This window comes from Ovis aries, chromosome 22 (assembly GCF_016772045.2).
Source record: "Ovis aries strain OAR_USU_Benz2616 breed Rambouillet chromosome 22, ARS-UI_Ramb_v3.0, whole genome shotgun sequence".
Taxonomy (NCBI): Eukaryota; Metazoa; Chordata; class Mammalia; order Artiodactyla; family Bovidae; genus Ovis; species Ovis aries.
The window spans coordinates 33,162,613-33,183,133 of NC_056075.1; the positions used below are offsets into that span (position 1 = coordinate 33,162,613).

General features: G+C 46.4%; 1 protein-coding gene across 50 annotated transcripts in view; it reads left to right on the plus strand.

Moving 5' to 3' along the window:
* Nucleotides 1-20,521, plus strand: part of TCF7L2 (transcription factor 7 like 2) — a 200,627-nt gene that overhangs the window by 160,224 nt on the left and 19,882 nt on the right. For 35 of the 50 annotated variants that reach the window (XM_042238689.1, XM_042238704.2, XM_042238680.1 and 32 more), the window contains 3 exons: nucleotides 13,307-13,439; nucleotides 15,930-16,032; nucleotides 18,043-18,129. In XM_042238689.1, the coding sequence (XP_042094623.1) occupies nucleotides 13,307-13,439; nucleotides 15,930-16,032; nucleotides 18,043-18,129 (323 nt within the window). Of the gene's footprint in view, nucleotides 1-1,177; nucleotides 2,309-13,306; nucleotides 13,440-15,929; nucleotides 16,033-18,042; nucleotides 18,130-20,521 lie in introns of those variants that run through there. The other 15 variants (XM_042238683.1, XM_042238685.1, XM_060404486.1 and 12 more) reach the window with 2 other exon arrangements.

Below are 20,521 nucleotides of genomic sequence, written 5' to 3' on the forward strand. Positions count from 1 at the left end.
TTTTAATGAAAATGTTCTAAGCGTGGATGTACTTCTGACAAATCGGGGTGCCTAGGGGACCGACTGGGAACAGTCGGACAGTGGGACAGCTTATTTCCGGGAGCATTCTCTTAGGAGGGGTTAGTTTGAAGAAATTCATGAGATTTCCGTGTCCTTTTGAAGGAGGAGGTCTGTCTGGAATGTGTTGGCTCCTCTTGCTGTTTCCATTTTCCTTGTCTTTTGAGAAAGCCAGAAAATACATTTCTAGTCCAAGTTGCCCATCCTGTTTGCTGCACTTTATAAGTTATTGTTGCTGAATGATTGGGAGCTGTCCATCAGCGGGAAAGGAACTTGCAGTTTACTTAAGAAATTGCGTGTGTGACAAAGGCAGCTGCCTAGTGTGGTGGTCCGCGTGAATAGAGGGAGGGGAGGCAATTAGGGGGCTGTGTGGTTGGGGCTTTTTACTTGTCAAACTGGAGCCTCATTGCTTTTGTTACCGCCATGTAAAGGGAAATGGCAGGGTTTTGTTTTGGTATTAAGGGCCTTAAAGCTTACTGCCTGACACTTACTCAGGAAGGCCGAGTAAAGTCCAGAAACAGGGGCCACGGAGCAGTATTTTAAAAAAAGAGAGAAAAATTAAGAATCCTCACTTTTTTGTTACCTTGAAGCCCTTCCAGTCCTTGTGGGTTTTTTTGTGGAAGGGGACATTGTGCGGAGGTGGAAGTTTCGAGGGGTACCAACTTGTCTGGTATAGTAACAGATTGCTTAAAGACCGACAGCAGGAGAAACAGCCCTGTGGGTTTGCAGATAAGCAGCTGGACAGTCGAGTCGGTAAATTAAAAACATCTCCTGTATGTTAGGTGTCCCGCGCCAGAAGAAACAGTATCTTTGCCACCGGTCTTGCTTGAAGCAGTACGGTGCCGGCCGGGACGCCATGTGGCAGCCGGGATGTTTTCTTACCTGCATGCAAATCGGAGTTGTGTGTTTGCTTTTGAAGAGGGTGAAAAGATTTCACACTTGGGGAGGGGAAGGACTGCAAAGGCGCTCTGGGTGAGTGGCGTCCTCTGCAACTTTCTTCTGTCTTTAACCCCTCCTGGAGCCGACACCCTCCCCCAGTCCCCTCCTTCATGGAAAAGAGGATGATTTCAGGCCTGTGATGCCTGGGTCTCTCAACTTCAATTAAGTTAAACCCACACACATGTTCCCAGTCCTGGATCCTAGGAGAGACCCGGGAAAAGTAAGTCGGGTTGGGGGGACTCAGGGATTGTCTTTTTTCTCCTTCTCCTCTCTTCCGTCTCTCTCTCATTCTGGGGAGAAAGCTCACAGAACTTACAGTCAGAAAGCCAGTGAGCGTTCAGACTCCTGGAATGCCAGTGAACGCAGGAAGCTTCCGTTCTTCTGCTTCCAGAGAGGTCAACTGGAAAATCTTAGAGGCTCAGTCTCTTGCTCTGGAAGGAAAAGAGGGGTGTGTATGTGTGTCAGGCAAGGCCCTACCAAGTGTCACTGCCGTATCACTGACAAGAAAGTGCACTTTCCTCTCCCCATCCCCCAACCCATGGCAGCCCTCTCCCTAAGAAATCTGTTTTGAGGGATTTGACAATCTTGTAGATAAAGTGCCTGCCTTCTGCCTTCGGTTGATCATTTTCCCTCATGGCTGACCGTAATCTCTTAGCTACTCTTAGCGGTGGCTCTGGCCCCGCTGCCCAAGGTAACGGGTGAGGGAGGGGGGACTCTGTTTAGAGCCCGAGCTGGCTGGGGAAATGGGCCTCCCCCTTCCTTCAAGGATTTTGCGGTGGTACAGGGTAGAAACTGGGAGGAATTTCTTTTCATTAATTTTTAAAAAATTTAATCTGTAACCAGTCGAACTAGATGATTTGGTTTCTTTTTGTTTGTTTTTGCTTTTTTTTTGGTTTCAGAGGGATGTGTGTGGAGAGGGAAGAATTAACCAAATAACTGCAGGCATCGTGAGCAAGAACTTGGGGAGCATTTTGAGTGTCCCAGGGCAGAAATTGGGAGCCATCTCCATCTTTTAAGATGCATTTTTTAAGCTCTTTAAAATGAAAGGGAGAAAGGGAGGGGAAGCTGGGAGGAAGAAGAAAAGTGAGAAAAGCAATAAGGGAGGAGAAAAAAAAGCTGGCCCATTCCCATCTTGAAGGTACAGAGAAAGTTTTTTTTTGAGGTGGAGAGAAAGAAAACCAAACCTATTATGGACCCTAGGAATACCGTCTTAGTGGGAGTGGAAGATCTGAGTGGGAAGGGAGGCGCGGGGGCCTCTGGGCTCACTCTCTTCCACCAGTTGGGCGGTTGGCACCTCAATTTGAATTGCTGGGTGAGTAGTGGGGTGTGTGTGTGTGTGTGTGTGTGTGCGTGTGCACGCTCGTGTCCTTGCTTATATATAGTCTTGACCATTAAACCATTGTGCTTGGGTTTTTTGTTTTTTGTTTTTTGTTTTGATTCAGACAGTGGGAAGGAAAACCAAGACAAGAGTAAATGGTCAACTCAAGCTATTCTCTCTCACTATGTACGGTTTGTTCTCTCTCACATAGCGGTTTTTTGGGGAAGCTGGGGAAAGATTAAAAAAAAAATGGGGAGTAGAGAAAGCTTGACTTTTATCACCATCCTTAGATTCTATAGCAATGCAGACCCAGCTCCCCAAGTGCAAGTGAGCTATAATCTGGAAAAGGGTGGTGGGATGGATTTGGGATTTCTTCTAATAAATAATAGCCCCCCCCCGGCCCCCGCCCAGTTTCACCACCAGGGTGGGCTTCACTGGGAGAAAGAGAAGGAAAAATGACGTGCTCTCATGGAAGAGCATAGTTTGGAAGCTTGAAACATTTTTGAACAATAAGGCTTTTCCAGTAGCAGGGCTTGTGTAAACTGTGTATTTTGGTTTCATATTTAATACTAACTTTGTGTTGCTCTGTCTTTGGTTGTATTTATTTTCAATCTCCAAATTTAGATGCTGCCAGCCTTTTAGGGCTCCAGTCTTGCTTGTGGTATTTGTATTTTGTAAATGTAATATAAAATGTGTTTTGGAAATGTGAGCGAAGACTGATGACAGCCTATTGCGCTGTTAATGATCAGGGAGAAGGCCCCTTTGCAGTACCTATTTGGGGCTTAGAATACTTGATACTCTGTTCAACTCTTAGGTCAAATCCTTTGCCACAAGCTGTAAGGGCATTCTCTTGGAGGTGATTCCTTACTTGTCTTAATTATTGCTTTTTGTTATTAATTTTTATTGTTGTCGAACGGCCAAAGAAACAGTGCATTTGCAGTGGTCAGTCAACTCTTAGGTCTGATATTTAGGGGAAGAAGGAGTGAAATATACTAGAGACTATAAGAGTCCTTATGTTTTCAAAATCATGAATTAAAATCCTCTGTGTCATATTGAACTCTCAAAGTGGTGGGTAGTTCTCTCGTTGAACATGAAGGGATGTGTGTCTTGGTTTCCCTTTCTGGTTCCGTGCAACTTTCCAGCTCAGTGTATGATGGTGTAAACTGTCAAGAATTGTGGGGAGAAGAGTGCAGGCTGGCACTGCAAATGTATAAATTGTCTTGCCACATATTTCCAGATTCCTAAAAGGTTCCAGACCTTTGTTTACTCAAATTACTGGGGTTACTTCATAGCAGTCCTGCTGTGTTGGTATGGGGAAGCCTCTATTCTTGATGGCTTATGGGAAGGGAGTTCCTTTGAAAGGGTAAATTCCTGACTCTGATGATACAGATATTATGATCTTTATATTATCACAACAGGCTGCTGCCTCCGTACTTTCTGGAAGCAACAGAGCCTGCAACCTTATATTTTTAAGGAAACCTCCCCTCTGTGTTTTGGGGATGGTGGGGGGCCTGGCTGAGCTATGTCATGGAATTCTTTCCTTCTGCAATATTTTGGAATGTGATGAAATCCTGACATGCCATCCAGATTACATACTTCTGCACACATTTGAAGACTTTTTTTTTTTTTTTTGTAAGTGAACTTTGCCTGGGTCATTCCCTTGTTACCTTAAACTTTCGACAGCTGCAGTCAGAGAGGGTGGTGCTGTGTCCTCCTCACCACAGTGTAGCTCCGTGTCCTTCTATGTGTATCGTTTATGGAGGCTATAGATGTCCGTGGAAGAATGCCTGTGTTTGGGACACTAACAGGGCAGAACAGAGCAGAACAATCCCGTTTTGCATTTGAATTCGTCTTCCCTGTAGTCTGGTTTTGCTGGGTTCCTGCTAATTCCGAGTTTGGGTCATTTGTATCTGTGGGGTCACATGAAAATGTCTATCCCACCTCTCAGTTCATCTGTTTGTTACTAGGGAGAAATTTACCTGCTCTCTGAAGGTGACTTGTTTCTTGAGCTCTTATCAGACTCATGTAACAGGTATGGCTTTCAAATACCGCCTAGATTGGAAAGTTAGGCACAGCGTGTTTAAAAAACACTAAAGACATTTTTATATAGCTGGGCATTGTAAATTAGAAAGGTGGTATCAAATTTTGTTCACTGCTTCTTACTTGAAATTCCCAGGATGTAATAACCATTATGTACTTAAAATTTATTCGAAATCAAAATTGGTGATTTCCTTTCCATACTATTTAGGAAGCCTTAGATTTGGGGTGGTTGTGTTTTGGGGGAGATGGTCTGGAAATCATTATTTTTAAAAAAGTTGTTTTGAATTTGAGCTTTTGGATTTCTTCATTTGGAATAGGTTAGTTTTATCCCTGGCTCTGTTTTGAAAATTGACTCTCCTAGAAACAGCTGTACCCTCTTACCCAAGTCCCAAACATTCCCTGCAAACTCGGACTTAACAAGATTGATTATGCTAACACTAATCATTTAATGCCCAAGTAGTAGAAAAATATCTTGCTGGCTGGAGGGTGGAGGTTGCAAATTCCTGGGAAATTACTTCAGGGTGAAGTGGTTGGTCCTTCATCTCTGAGACCTGGTGGAGGGTTAGGACTGTCAAAGGGCCCCCTTGCACTGCCCTGCACACCACCCTCCCCTCGCCTCCACCCTCCAGGATGCTGTGGCAAGATACTGAAGGGAGGCAGGAGTCAGGAAGAAAACCCTGGGAACTCAGTGGTCAGGGACAAGCCTGGACTGGGTAGGCCAAGGCATAAGCTTCCAAGTGCTTTAAAGGTTAGTTGGGGGAAGCACAATGGGATGCTTTCTTTTTATTGGAGAATAAATGTGAGTGAGTGGAAATAAATTCTGTTTAATGAACTTAACTGGAAGTAATTGTTCAAGAGTCTGTGAACGCACAGGTTTCCTGGGTCGGGCCTTGACTGCAACATTCCCAAAGCCAGGCAGCTGGACCACATCTTTATTTTCAAGGTTTAAATGTTCCCCTTCGTGTGCTCACTCCCCATCCTGACACCTCAGTCCCCTGCCTCCCCTCCCCTCCTCCTTTTGGGTGATTGAGACATGGTCATTAAGAAGAGCTGAATTTGGCCCCCTAGACCCTTAATGCTCAGCAGTCTGGTTATAAAACTTGCTATGTTGTTATGTTATAGAAGGGGCAAAAAAAAAAAACAGCAAAAAAAAAAAAACACCTCACCCAAAAAAAGGCCAAGGGCTCAGGATGGTTTGTGTTAGTTTTATGTATATTCATGTGTGTGTGAGAATTTGGATGAAAATTGGCTGCACGTTTACCCTCTCCCTGCCTGCCCTGTTCAATCATTTCCCTGCTCAAAGAATTTTAATACTTGTGTGAGTGCGGGAGGAACTGTGAGTCGGCAGAATTTTGTAGATGGCTGGGGGAATCTTCTCTCTCCTTCTTCTTGCTGTCTAAATGGATCTGATTCCAGAGAAGGAAGAGGGGAAGGGGGAAGAAAAAGTCAGCCGTTGATAGTTCACAAAACCAACAACATCCTGAGTGTCAGACTCTGGCGCTAGTAGAAGCTATAACTTTGTAGCCTTGTGGGCGCATGACTCAGGCCAGGCGGTGCATGGTGGGTACCACAGTTGCGGGGTCGTGTTTCTTTTCTGCATCTTCCAGGCAGACCTCTTTTCTCTGAACCACCTCATTTCTTCAACAAAACTCAAACCCTGTGCAGCTTTCTTGGTTTTACCATTTCCAACGGGCAGTGCTGTAGCCATCCATAGAAGTCTGATCCCCAGGAAACAATGCCCTCTTGGCCCAGGTTGGGGGGGTGGCACAGAGCCTTAGGCAGAGAGGAGCAGCACCCAACTGTGAACAGCCCCTGCACCTGAGGGAGGTGGGGAGACCCTTGGTGGCTGGGCACAGGGTCACAGCGAAGGTGGGAAACAGCCCTTTCGGCCCCAGCCCCAGTGGAGGGCCGCCCACCACCTTTCCCTTCTGTGCATGCGTGCGTGCCTGCAGGAGGGTAACAGGATAGAGTAGTGAGATGCTTAGCAGGTAAGTCTGGCTGTGAGCGCAGGCCTGGTTCCAGGGCACTCCCTGACGTCATCATCTCAGCACTGAAGTGGCTGTTCACTGTCGGTACGATGGGTTGTTAAGGCAGGAAGACTACCATCGCTGACCCTTCCTCTCTGGATCATAGCCCCCCCGAAACAGGACTAGTTGAATCATGGGGTGGGGTGGCGGCTGGTGGTTGATAAGGAAGAAACAGCGCTTCTTTGTCCCAGCCTCTCCTGCCCATCAGCACTCCATGGCCCCAGTGACATGCAGTGCCTGTTACTGTTTTGCTAGGTGCCATTGGCCTTGGTACAGCCATAGGAAGCAGTGTCCGGGAAAAATGTATCAAGATGAGCCATAAACCCATTAAGAAAAACAAACAAACCAGTAAACAGAGCCTGAAGTGTGTTCCTTCCTGATGCTGATTTCAGACCCTGGGAGGGCCGGTCATCTAAGACCCTGAAGACCCTCCCTGCCCACCCCAGGGAGGGGAGAAGGCTGACAAGTGCTCCTCTGTGCTGCTTTTGTTTTATTGTGCTGGGCTCCTAAAGGCACTTTCTGGCCCCATTTTTCTTGTGCAGAAAGGGAGAGCCATAGGGGAGTATTGAAGAGGAGGGCCGGCTGCCCGAGAGGCCAGGGCCAGCAATGGCTCTATTTGTTTTCAACGTCTGTTGATTAATAGGTTGCGAGGTGAATGGCGAGCTTTCATTCCCTTTGGGTTCCCCACAGTTAGGGAAGGTGGAGGGATTGGGGTGAGCGGAGGGCCGGCAGGGGGATCTCGAAGGGCCTAAATCACCCTCTCACTTGCTGGGTTCCCCATCTCGAGCGGCATTCAGTGGACAGGTGTGTGGGCGCGATGAGGGTGGCAGGGCCGAGTTGCAGAACACCGGGATTAAGGGTTCTCCAGGGGTCAAAGGTCAGCCACAGGGGGTGCCCCCTCCCCATCCCCCCTCCCCCCACTGCAGTGAGACGAATACTTTGGGTGGAAAGGCTTTGTGCACTCTGAGGTCTGTTAAAGGACCCTTTCTTTCTAATTTAACCATTCAGTGCTCAAAATCCAGAGAGCTAGATGAAGGGAACCAGCGAGAAATGAGTCACAGCCATGCCTCCAGGTAGAAAACAGAAAGCCTCCAGGATTTAAAGTCACAGGAAGATTTTGATTCCTTTTAAATAGTTACTATTTACCTCATAAGTTCGGGTTTTAAGCTGACTTTTCCTTTTCTGCTGGGACTGACCACGCCTGTCTCCTGATGTCACTTGTGTCTGTATTTGAGAAGCAGAAATATCCCCACTGAATGTTTCACACCCCTCCCTCTATAAGCAGCCACATGGTATGAAAATCCCTACTAAAAATGCTTCGTGCTCCGTGGCAAGGGTGTGCCTGACTGAGGCGGAGAGCCCTGAGCTTACTCCTAATTGGGAGTTCGGGGGAGCACTGTGTGCCGAACTGGTCTGGGTTCCAGAGTGTCCCCTTGTGATCCTGAATCATCTGTATCCGGTGGGGGAGGTCGGCCCAGGCTACGTTTGTTGGGTGCAGTTCACAACCTCCACCTGGCAGTCGGCCCCATCCAGGGCCCATGTCTGCAGACTCAGCAGCAGAAGGTGGGCCTGGGACCCATGTTCTCACCTGCTGGGTGGAACTGGTAACAAATGCAGCTGCCGTGTAGGTTTGTGAGGACTGAATAGTCTGTTGCAGTCAACACAGGGGCCGGGGCTCCCTTAGTGTGGCAGCCGTGAGCTGCGCTGCTGTGAGCCGGAGAGGCCTCAGTGAGATGGTCGTCTCAACAAGGGGTCCGGAGCGGCCCTCTGGGTGAGTTTCAGGCATTGCTAGTGCTGGTGCGTATGAGCAGCTGTGGCCTCACTCCCTGAACTTCCATTCTATGAATGTTTTATGAATGTTTGCTGGTTGTTTTTTTTTTTTTTTCCTGGCTCACAGATTCCTAGTGCTCGTCATATTCTTTAAGGCTTAAGCTCTCCAGGCAGCCTCCCATGATTGCCATTCTCTCAACCTTGATCTTTAGTTAGCTGTCCCTGAAGGGGGATGATTTCTTGCAAATGCATGGCTAGTTTCGAAGACATATTTAATATTTAGATAAAACACTTAACCTAAGAGGCGCCTGGTTTTATGTTATGGTTGTTTGTCTTGAACGCTGGACTCTGTAAAAAGAGGGAGGAGATATGTTTTTCAGCTTGTTTACCCCACCAGCACTCCCAGCATACAGCGTGGCTTTGATTTAGATTTCCCAGATGCACTTCTGGAAGGTTTTCTATCGTCCTCCACAAAAGGAACTTTTCACATCCGAATTTTCTTAGGGTGGTACGGTTTTGAACACAGTCTGTAAAGGCCTCCTTAAAGAAGTGGGGATAGCACTGGAGGAACTGGGTATCAAGTCACATTCATCCCCAAGGCCTTAAACTGCAAAGAATTATTTCTAGTGATGATTTCATTATAGCAATTATAACCCAGTTCCATTAGGACCACATGACTTGGAAAATCCACAAAAACTTTTAAAACGGAGTTTTGCCTCTTTATACTGTGTCTAGCATATAGTGGTGCTCTTAACACATTCAGCTAAAGAGCTCTAAAAGGGTTTGCTGGAAAACCAAAGCTTCTCATTAAAAAAAAAAAAAAAGGAAAACTATTTTCATTAAAAAAAAAAAATAAAGTGGGAGCTGGTCGTAGAGAAGGGGTAAGTCTAGGGGAACTTTTCCTGTGTGGGTGGTTGTTCTGTGTATTTGTATCAGCTTCTGCTTCAAGGCCTTACCCTTAATTTTTGAAGAACCTTGGTCATCTCCAACTATTCCTATTTAACTTCCAACTCTTCTGTGACAGTGTTATTTATTAGCATAATCAAGGGGTGGTTTTTCTCAAATGACATAATTAACTATATGTGTGGACTAAGTGTTGCATTTTCAAGAAAGGCGTGCACCTGAGGAAGAGGCCGCAAAACACCCCTGTGCTCTTGCCCTGCCACGCACGTCTTAGCCTTTGCAGTAAGGAGTATGGGCTATGGCTGCCTTGCCCCCTGTGAATTTAATTAGAAGAGACTGGAAGGGTAGCGAACGTGACCTTCACTGAGCCCTCATCGTTAGCACTGGACTGTGTTTCTCATTTTTCAAAGCTTCTTTGCCTTACGTGTGTGGATGTGTGAGGCACTGGGCTAATACACACTTCCCAAGCATGATCTCTTTAGATTTTCACAACAACCCTCTTAGGTAGACCTAGTTCTCACCGGGAGTTTGCACAGAAATGAAGGCTTGTGAGAGGTTACACAGCTGGATTAAAATAGGATTTAAACGCGGGTCTTCCTGGAATGTTCTCACTTCGCTCTTAGTCACCATGTTCAAGCCAATGGGCTTGAAAACCAATTTTTTTTTCCCCCCCAAAAGACGCTTGTAATAAGGTAGTAGACTAGATGGTTACTGAAGGCTTCCGCTGCCCCTAGCTCTGTTCTGTGATGTTGAGTAGACTCCATTTAAGAGCACTGCCATTTGAATGAAATGAATCTGGGAGACTGGCTCTAGCCTTCTCTTCTTCTGGTGCTTACTGTTACAGTTTATAAGAGTGTACTCACCACTCGCACAGGCTGAGCAATACAGGGGACACAAAGGTCTACAAGACACCATCTTTGTCCTTCAGGGACTTAGCTATGGTAGGACTAGGGAAGGTGCCTCATGATCCCAGCAGTGGACATAGTATGGTGTAGACAGAAAGGATTGTGGCTATCTGAGGCTGGAGAGACACGGGCGTTTTCCAGAACATCCTCCCATCATAAAAGCAGTCCAGGTATAGGCAGGTTCAGTGCGAGCGGCAGTTAGACCCTGGTCTCTGCACACACGGCTGCATTCCCCCTACCTTGTTTGGGAACCACCCAACATGTAAAGACTGTATTGTTTCTAGGGACCTGCCTAGTATGTAGTCATATCAGAGAAGAGCTCCATGTCCCAATAGCCCTCTCCCTCCCCACCCCCAAAGCCAGGCAGCAGTTAAAACGTCATATCTCTTCACTCCTTTCTGCCCCCCCCCCCCGCCCCACTATAGAGTTTTGAACGAATAGGAAAAAACTAGTTGGCTTGCAGACTCAGGCATACAAAATAATATGATAGTGATGCTGGCATAACACGTGTCCAGCTTTTGTTGGAATCCTCTTCTCATGCATGTGTCTAACTGGAAGAGGGAGAATTAATTTTTCTCACACATCCGTGAACTTCACTATTGCTGAAACGCTATCTTCATCCTTCGATGCACAAGTAGAGAGAGAGGGTTTCCCTTGCATTTCTTGCCTGGAAGATAGTCATAGAATTTGTGCTTCTGAACTGCAAAACGGAACGGTGCCGTCCTTCAAACAGCTTCGCCCAAAGAATAAAAATAACAATAAACCAGCATTCCTGTGCTTACTGTGTCTCAGGTTTTATATTTAATACTAAGCCCTTCCCATGAATTCTTTCAGAACTAAGACTTGATCCATGATTAGGATTCAAGTCTCTTAACCTTTTGTGCTTGTATGGAACCTTCTGGTTCTCTGGTCTAGGGGTCATGGCTGAAAGGAAGAGGTGCCTGTGGCCCTCCATAGGCAGATCCAAGATGCCTGGGTCCTGAGCCCAGACCTACTGAATCAGGTCCCTGTGAAGCTTTCTTAGTAATAGGGACCCATGTTTGTGATAATCATCTTGAAAGATGCTTGACTCGGCAAGGCTGAGAAATACAAGTCTCACTGCTCTTCTCCCATAATAGACTTACACACTTGCTTTCTTTCATTGTTTTTGTGGCCCCGTTCCCTCAAAGTCCTTCAGCTCCTCAGGGACAGTGTCCCCCCGCCCTGGCCTCTCTGTGGCTCTTCCCAGGGTCCCAGAGTTTTCCCGCAGTCACTCTAGACTGTCTGGGGCTGGTCTGCGTCCATTTCAGCAGTTGTGTATCTCTCCAGATAGAAAACTTCTAGAAGGCAGCAACTCTCATTTTCCTTTCCCCCTGATTGTCTCCAGTCCATCTGATAGGTGTGCCCCTTGCTCTTTTCCATCTCCACCCCAGCACACAGTGGGAGTGTTTTCGTTGGGCAGTTTTCGAGTTGTCTGAGACAGAAATGGTTCCTGGAAACTCCTCAGTGCGTGTCTGTGCGACGCTGAGACGCTGGCCCTGGCCTTGGCGTGGCAGTCCTTCAGTCTGCTCACTTTGGTCATGTCCAGACTTCCGTGGCTGTTCCTGGGAAAGTGTCACTGGGTGCTTTGAATTTCAGTGTTCTGATTGCAGAATGGTAATTCACAGTACAAGGCTTCTGTGAGCCACTAGTTATATCTGTCTTTCTCTGAAAGTATCCAATTGTTTGTAGGAATCATTAAGCCCGGCTCTTGGACATGTGACTTCTTTTTCTGATTTTGGTTTTTTTCCGGGAGCATCTAGAAAGTGTGTATTTTCCTTTCCAAACATACCCATGGAAAAGTTAGAAGCACCTTTTAAAATGCTTTCCGCACAATTAACTGTGGTAAGAAATACTCTTACTCTATCACACCCCTTCTTCACCTATTTTTATTTATTTTTTAAAAAGACAAGAAAACCATAAAGAGAATTTACTGCTTGGCGGTCCCTGAACTCAAGAGGCGCTAGTGGGCAGCACTGGAACCTTCCTTCTTTTCTTCTAATGCAGTTCCTTTTCCTTGATGTTAATGCAAGTTGTGCCTTCCTAAAAGTAATAAAAGGAAATGAAGACACGTTCTAAAATGAAAGTTGACTCTAATCCATTCATCATCTAATACTAGCCTCTTTATCTTCGCTGGTACCTAATCTGGTTAAATGTCCCTGTTGTAGGATTTTAGTGAAAATCCTCTATTGGGAATAGGGTTTTTTGCAATTGGATTACTCTCGGTAAATGGCCCAGTAGTTCGCTTGTTTCAGCTTAATTTTTTCTTTGTGATCTTGCTGGGCTAAGTTACAGCATCGCATGGGGAGGGGGAGGGATGGTTGAAAAGAAGGGTAGGGGAAGGAATGGAGAATAATTTGGGCAGGTCTGATCATTGCAACTAGAAAAATCTTTAAGATGCTTTTCTTTTCTTTTTTAATCCTCCTTCTCTTCACCTGTCAACACTTCCCAAACATAAAAATTGCCTGTACGTTGTTTTCCAGAACTGCTTGTTTCTAAAATGTGTACACACCCTTTATTAGCCCAATTCATCATCATCTAGTTAATTTGTTAGCATTCCTGTGACTTCCTAATGAGATTTGTAATGAATCCAGGCTGCTGTAATCTGCATAAAATATGCAGGTGCTCGGCTGGCCGTTTAGAGCTTTCTGGTAAAGTTCACACTCCCAACCAGACCAGAGTGAGGCTTTTCATCCTCGCTGCCTGTGAAGGATTGTAGCTTGCCCACTGGTTCTAAGGAGCCGGGAGGGGTTCAGAGCCTGGGGTGGTGGATGAGGTGGCTGGGATTAGGGTCCTGCCAGTTTCTTACAACGGAAGCCTTCCCCCGTGAAGCCTGCCTGCCTCCTGAAGGTCCCTCCCGTGGGGCCCTGGAGTGGGAGAGACCCCCACCTGCAGAAGCACAGTAGGCCTGAGGGATTAAAGCCATCACTTCCAATTTACCTGCCAATGGGAAAAGTGCAGATTCTTGGGCTCTGTGACGGGATGGTGGTGGTGGTGGTGGTGGTGGTGGTGGAGGAGAAGGCATTTTAAAAGCCAGGCTCAGTGGTGGGGGTGGGGTGGGGTGTAAAGACCAAGGTACACCTACCCAGAGAGCTGAATCATCACCCTCTGCTATTTTAGTACAGGGACCAGGGCCAGGCGGGGTTGACTGCACTGAAGGAATCCAGGTGGGAGGGTGTGGTTGGGGCTGCCCGGGTCGGGCTCCTGGGCCGCCCGTGACTGTGTCCTCTTCTGTGCTTATTAATCCAGGTGGGAGGGCGTTGTCGGGGCTGCCGGGTCGGGCTCCTGGGCTGCAGAGCCGGCGTGACTGTGTCTTTCCCTCCCTGCAGTCGAACAAAGTGCCGGTTGTGCAGCACCCGCATCATGTCCACCCTCTCACGCCTCTTATCACATACAGCAATGAACACTTCACGCCGGGAAACCCACCTCCACACTTACCAGCTGACGTAGACCCCAAAACAGGTAGGACGCATGCTTGGGTGCAGAGAAGGGTGCTGGTCCCGGGACCACTGGAGGACCTGCTGCGGTGGGCGGGGGCCAGGGGGTGGTTTGGGGACTTGGGCTGGGGGCAGTGGAGGGGCCCCTATTCCTCTCCCACGTGTTGGCCAGGAACCTCTTTCCGGAAACCAGAGCCTGGTGAGGGAGTGGATCTCTCCTCCCCTTTGGAGAGGTCCATTTTCAGTGCTCAGGTCTCTCCAGAGCTTCAGCCACCCCTGAGGGGCTCTCTTGGGAACCTTGCTATGAGTTCTGTTCTCAGGAGTGGCTATTCTCAGGAGTAGCTTATAACTCCAAGAACCTCAGACAGGCTCGGAAGCGGTAATGGTTTTGGAGGCATCTCATGGACTCCTCCTCAGCTCCATGGGAGTTTAAGAGCCCTAACAGCATGGTTCCCTGAAGCCCCAGCTCCCTTGGTGGCTAAGGGACTATAGTCCCTTGGCAATGACTTGGTGTATCCTTGAGAGATCACATCACTGGGTTCTGCATTCTCTTTGCTCATGGGCTCTTCTTCCCCTGTAATATCCTGAGTCTTTATTCTCAAGCCCATTTTACAGACAGGAAGACCCAAGTCCAAGGTGGTTTCCTCATTGCATCAAGGAACAGCCATTAGGGTCTCAGGCAGAAGATGCCACGTGGCTCCGTCCAGGTGCCTTTTCCCAGAAGTGGGGAGAGGAAGAAGGCGAGGTTACTTGTAGCTCCCCTGAAACAAGATTTAAAACAAACTGGAGTGGTCTTGGGAGAACAGCTAAGGCCAGGGTGTCTCTTTCCGGCCAGGCGATGCACTTGCTGGCGTTGGTTTCTCTTCTTAGCTGGTTAATTAGCAGGATGAATTCAGAATGGCTATTCCATGTCACTTGATCGGAAGGAATTGTTGGATGTTGGGCCGAGGTAGACTGCCTGTTCAGGCCGTCTTTGCTGCCCCTGAATGAAGCCACACATTAGCTGGTTTTCAGCAGCCTCTGAGCCCCCTTTGTGCTCGTGGGGGACCGAGCCTGGCGCTGGGATGGCTGGAGGAGGCCGCCAGCCGGCCCCAGGCTCCACGAGTGAATGGCAGTTTCAACGTCTCATTTAAATAATGGTAGTACAGGGAATAGCTTTTAAATGGTTATCGTAAAACATATGATTAACGTCTGTGGACTGTTTACTTTTCCTCTGCGAACATTCTTTCAAGTGTGCGAGTGGCTTGGTGTAGGGTCCAAGCCCAGCTAATCTGTTTGGTTTTTGTAATAGAGAGAAAGCAGTGTCTGCATGAAAATGTCACCCAGGGAGGCTTAATTTACAGATTAAAAGCTTCCTGAACGAATTTTAAAAAAATGAAATAGTTTTCATCTGTGAACACACAGCTCATTCCCTTCAGTCCTGTTTTAATTCTGAGGAATTGTTCGTTTTGCTTTCCACTTGAGGGGTGTCGGTCGACTGCTCTGGGCCTGAATTGTTCCCAGCCCTCTTGATTTCTAAGAAACCAAGGATTTCTCAATTGCAGGATATGTGCCTGTGGAACTAATGGGTGTGTGGTGCATGGACCTTCAGAACTCACTCCGCAGCCTCATGGTCCAGCAGTACCCCATCCGAGGTGGCCTCTGCCCTCTAGAAAGCCAGGTTCTAGAGCCAAGTGTACCAGGCCTCCAGCATCTCCTGGTCTGGTCAGTTCAGATTCTTCCTTAGATACGGTGTCAAGGCATTGGTCGAGTTTCTCCTACAGCTCATCTTCAAGGCAGAGTTTGACAGATTTAAACAGTGGTAAAGAACCCACCTGCCAGTGCTGGAGATGTGAGAGACACTGATTCAATCCCTGGGTTGGGAAGATCCCCTGGAGGAGGGAAATGGCAACCCACCCTGGACTTCCCACTTGCCTGGAAAGTCCCATGGACAGAAGAGCCTAGTGGGCTACAGTCCACAGGGTCGCAAAGTCGGACACGATTGAAGTGACTTAGCACAACGTTTTTAGATGTTAATTTTTAGAAGCTGATTTCTTTTTTAGAAGTAACCTTTCTAAAAGCTATAACTCAAAAAGTATTTTAGAAACCAGAGGAGTAACTCTCATGCAGGAAAGTCATTAGAATTAAAGAGAAGAAAATGACAAGTTGTGAGGACAAAGGAATCTAATATTACTCCATCCCCTACTATGTGCCAGCTCCTTTAGATTTTTTTTTTCCAATTCAAATAATCATACCGATCCCATGAGGCAGAAATATCCAAGCCAGCATTTTCTAAGTCTGTATGTATTTAGCCAGTGTATGATCCATCTAGAAGAAGATGAATTTTTCAAGCTGGTGCAGAGGGATAATGAGATGAAACTTACCGACAAGTCTTAGGATCAGACTCACGGAAAACAGCTCATGCTAGGATTACAGAGGCGATGTCTCTCTTTATCCTCTCCCTGTTCCCATCACTTGATGGTTTCTCTTCCCTTCTCTCTTTCTCTTGCACCGAAACTGTGGCTTCTTCTTCCAGGAATCCCACGGCCTCCGCACCCTCCAGATATATCTCCGTACTACCCGCTGTCACCTGGCACCGTAGGACAAATCCCCCATCCGCTAGGATGGTTAGTACCACAGTAAGGAGTTCCATTTTTTAATTTCCTTTTTGTTTCTTACATGGGCATGCTTATTATTTATTCTGTGCATGTATGTGTGTGTGTGTGTGTGTGTGTGTGTGTGTCTTCAGAAGACAGGAGAGAGGAGGAAGGGCCATGGGTGGGGAGTTGTGGGGAAGATGCTTGCTAATCTGCCCAGTGGAAAAGCAGGCAAGTCAATAGCCATTTAGATGGATGATATAAGAGAAAAGCTATTGATATTCAGCATTCTTAACCCGTGGTCGCCAAAGGCTCTAGGTTCTTCTCTGGGAACAAAGATACCCTTAAGGTACTTTGGGAATCGCAGAAGGCTCTGAGGGCTTCTCTCCTGTGAGGCCTATCCTGCCTCTTAGGGTGGCAGCCCAAACTGGAGTCCTGTCATTGGACTGAGGCAGCAGAGGAGTGGGTTGGTTTTGAAATCAGGGAGTGGGAGTGGGAGTGGGAGGTCACAACCCCATCCCCCACCCCAACCGTCATTCCCAAGATTGACAGCCACAGTGGAAATTTGCGTCTTTTGAGAAGCTCCATGTTCTCCAACCAACATCTCTCTCTGAGAGTCTTTGCATGTTAAGCGGCTCACCAAATTCTGAGGGGAGGGAGTGTGGGGTCGTTGGAATCCCCACTACAGGGTACGGGGCCTTTCTGAGTATCAGCCCTAGGTCTTGGCAGCGCTCCACATCATCAAACTGCCTTTGACAGTTTGTCTTCCTATCACCTAGTCTTGCTTTTATAGCACCACCCATTAACCTTTCCTAGACAGCTTTAACATGTATTTTAAAATCAGAGCAGAAAGTCCTTTAACGTATAAGCATACTGTGTTTGTGTGCATGCGTGTGATACGTGCTTTATGATGGTGTGCTTTTGTGTATATCTTTCTTCATGTGTATCAGTGATCTCTACTATTTGAAAAACACAGGACAATTTGTTGAATCCTATCAGGAATACATCGTGGAAAAACTCTCAAGTTTGGGTCTTGGGGAAGTTAACCTTTCATGACCTTAAAGAAGATACAGTTTCAAAGTGGTTCACCTCTTTTCCCCAGTTCCACCTTGATTTCTCCAGCTCAGCATATTCTACAATTTCTGTTCTTTTTTTAAAAAAAAAAAAAAAAAACACTTGTATTACACAGTGGCTGTACCAAATACCAAGCCCAGGTGTAGTTTCAGTTTATGTTTTTGCTCCTGAATTTTATTAGGAAGGGTGGATGTGGATGGGAATGTGTGTCCTGTTTCTTCTTCCTCAGTGGGTGGGGCTGTGCCTCCACTAGTCCTCAGTCATCAGTTGCCCCATTCAGCTGATGGGGAGATATTTGAAGGCTAGATAAAAAGGAATAGCCAACTCAGACAACCCTCTGTCAGGAAAAGTTGTGTGTCTTTCATGAGGATGCTATTTTGCATGTTGCTGTATTTTTTAATTATTGTAATGAGGTGTGATTGTCTATTGGTTACCCACAATTCTTCTTGGGGATTCTCCCCCCGGTAACTCTTGTCAACACTTGTTAATTTGACAAAAGGCTACAAATTAAGCTCTGTTAATTTAATGTTTTCTCACCGAGATCTAAATACCGAAAGAGGCCCAAAGCGCAACTGAAGTCCTTTGATTCACTGCACTTTATTTTGGTATAAATTTACATTCATTATTGTTTTCCTTTGGATGTGTAGCCCTCAATTAGTGTGATGGCTCCATTAAAGCAAGCGAGACTTCGCCTTTAATTATTACAACAAAACACCTAGTTTCAGCTTGGGGAGAGGGTCTCTATTGACATAAGCAAAGGTTATAAAATTTAATTAGCCATTCCTATCAGATTTATGGCATTCAAATTGTTCTGTGTTTCTTCCCTTTGATCCTTCCTGTACAATCCCCAAGATTTTTGTTCTGATCAAATGAGAATAAAGCTTACTGTGCAGAGAGAACTTTTCCTTTTTCTTCTTTTCCTTTTCCCCACTCCCACCCCCATTTGCACGTTCTCACCATGTACCCCGCTCTTTGTAGGCAAGGTCAGCCAGTGTACCCCATCACGACAGGAGGATTCCGTCACCCCTACCCCACAGCTCTGACTGTCAACGCTTCCATGTCCAGGTGAGTTCCAAGACCCAGCACCTTCAACCAAAGTCATGAGTCTATTTTCAGAAAGTTCTCTGGATGCTCCCAGACCATCCGGTCAGGTCTGTTATGTGTAGGTCTAAGGGTGAAAGACCCATAGAGTGTTAGGCTTTTCTCCTAGAAAATCCTGAAAAAATTGCTCTGAATTTCCCAGGTAGGTGATGCCACAATTTTAAGGTTGAATTACTGAGTCAGTATTTTTAAGAATTTAAGAAGGCAGGAAGAAATAATTAGGACGTGGGGAGCTTTTTAAAGTGTTATTTCTCTGTTGCCCTAAACCAGGGAAGAAAGGAAAGGATGTAGGTAAGTTTATTATTGTATATACAAAGAAGAATTTGAAGGGAGGGTTATTGGTCTTTGCAAAGCTCCAGGCTCTTAAGCAAAAAAGAGCATTCCCCTCTCGCCCACCTACCCAAACACATCTCTGTCTAAAGTAGCAATGTCCAGTAGAAATGGAAGGTGAGCCTTATATGTAGGGAATATACGAAGGGAATTTTAAGTTTTCTAGTAGCCATATGTTTTAAAAGAAGAGAAAAGAAAACTCAGTTTTTAATGATTGATTTTATTCAACCTAATTAGTCAAAATATCATTCTGACACATTATCACTGTAAGCAACTATTAATGAATTCTTAACTTTTTGTGTACTTAGTTTTGGAATCTGATGTATATTTCACACTTACAACACTTTTCAATTTGGCCTGGACACATTTCAAGTACACAGTAGCCATATGTGGCTGATGAAGACCATGTTGGCCTGTGCGGCTCTAAATTTTTTGAAGTTTAAAAAAATCCTCCCTGGTGGCTCAGAGGGTAAAGCATCTGTTTGCGTTGCGGGAGACCTGGGTTCGATCCCGGGGTCGGGAAGATGCCCTGGAGAAGGAAATGGCAACCCACTCCAGTATTCTTGCCTGGAAAATCCCATGGATGGAGAAGCCTGGTAGGCTACCGTCGATGGGGTCGCAAAGGGTCAGACGCGACTGAGCGACTTCACTTTGACTGTGTATACGTTCACACGTCTTTAAGCGTATAAATGTATATAGAACACATACACATATACCCACATGTGTGTACCTAGATCTTTTTAACCCCCATGTTCTCTTTCCCCCCTTTCTAATTAATTCTGGCTAATTTTTCAGTGACTGCTCGTTTATTTACAAACTGGTTGGCAGCAGTATGTTTAAGTAATCACTAATTGCTCCTAATGATAGTTTTATTTTCTGTTCATCTGATTTTCAGTCAAGTTAATTAAATCGGTGGAGGTTTAGACTTTCCTGATGGGCTGCAACAACAAATCCATTTTGAGGATGGCACCTAATTAAATTAGCATGCATTTACATGGCAGGGATGCCACCTCCCAGCCTCCTTCCCCAATCTCTGTAGCCAGCATGAGGACCCTAGACCAAAGGAAGGGTTGGAAAGACGGGCCACGATGCCTCTTTTCCTACTTAGGAAACAGTGATTTTGGTGGAGGAAAGAGTAAGAACCACACTCATGAAGAAGCATAAATTGTGGCGTGTTTGTCATCACGCCATGGGTATTGTGCAGCCGTAAAGATCTGTTTCCCACCTGTGATAAATCATGTCAGTTTCTAAATCCACACCAGTATTGGTTAGGCGGGAAAATGCTTGTGTGTCCTCTTCTCTAGCAAGAAGAGGAAGGTTATTCTCATTAAGTAATGTTACCACAACCTTGGAAAGCCTGGGAACGAATAGGGAGTCTCCCAGGAGGAGAACTGCTCCTGAGCACCGTGGACCCACGGCTTACCTCCTCTGAACCAGCATTCCTCCGACGCGCTGGGCTGTTTTTCGTGTTTGTTTCTTCGGTGCGTTCCAGAGGTTAAAAGCGGTGCAGTAATCGTAGGATAGGGATTGAGGTTAAGCTTATTGATTGAATTATCATTAGGAGGTTAGCCGATGATTTCTAGGTGGGCAGGGGGTGGAGGAGAGGAAGGGAACGGTGGGAGGGAAGGTTAGGGGGCTCGAGGTGTGGGGGGTAGGCGGCCGATTCCCCAGGTAGGCCTTATGAAAGGTAGCTAGTTAAAAAGCGTATACAGCAAATTAAATACATTATTGTGGTAATGGGGCGACAGAAGTATGGGTCTATTATACTTATGGCAGTTAAGGGAATGTAGGCAGCTTGCCCTGTTCCAGAACACCCTTTGATATTCATTCTCTTCAGCAGCGGGGCCAGGGCTTCTCAGAATTAAGTGATGGGTCATTATACTTTAAACACCATGGAGAAGCCTAGATTGGCAATTAAACAGCTCTTGCTGACACTCACTTGTGCCACCCTGTGACCCCCTTTAGATTGAGATGTTGGAGCTCCGGGCCCTCAGCCTGCTAAATTGGCGCAAGGCTCTTCTCCTGA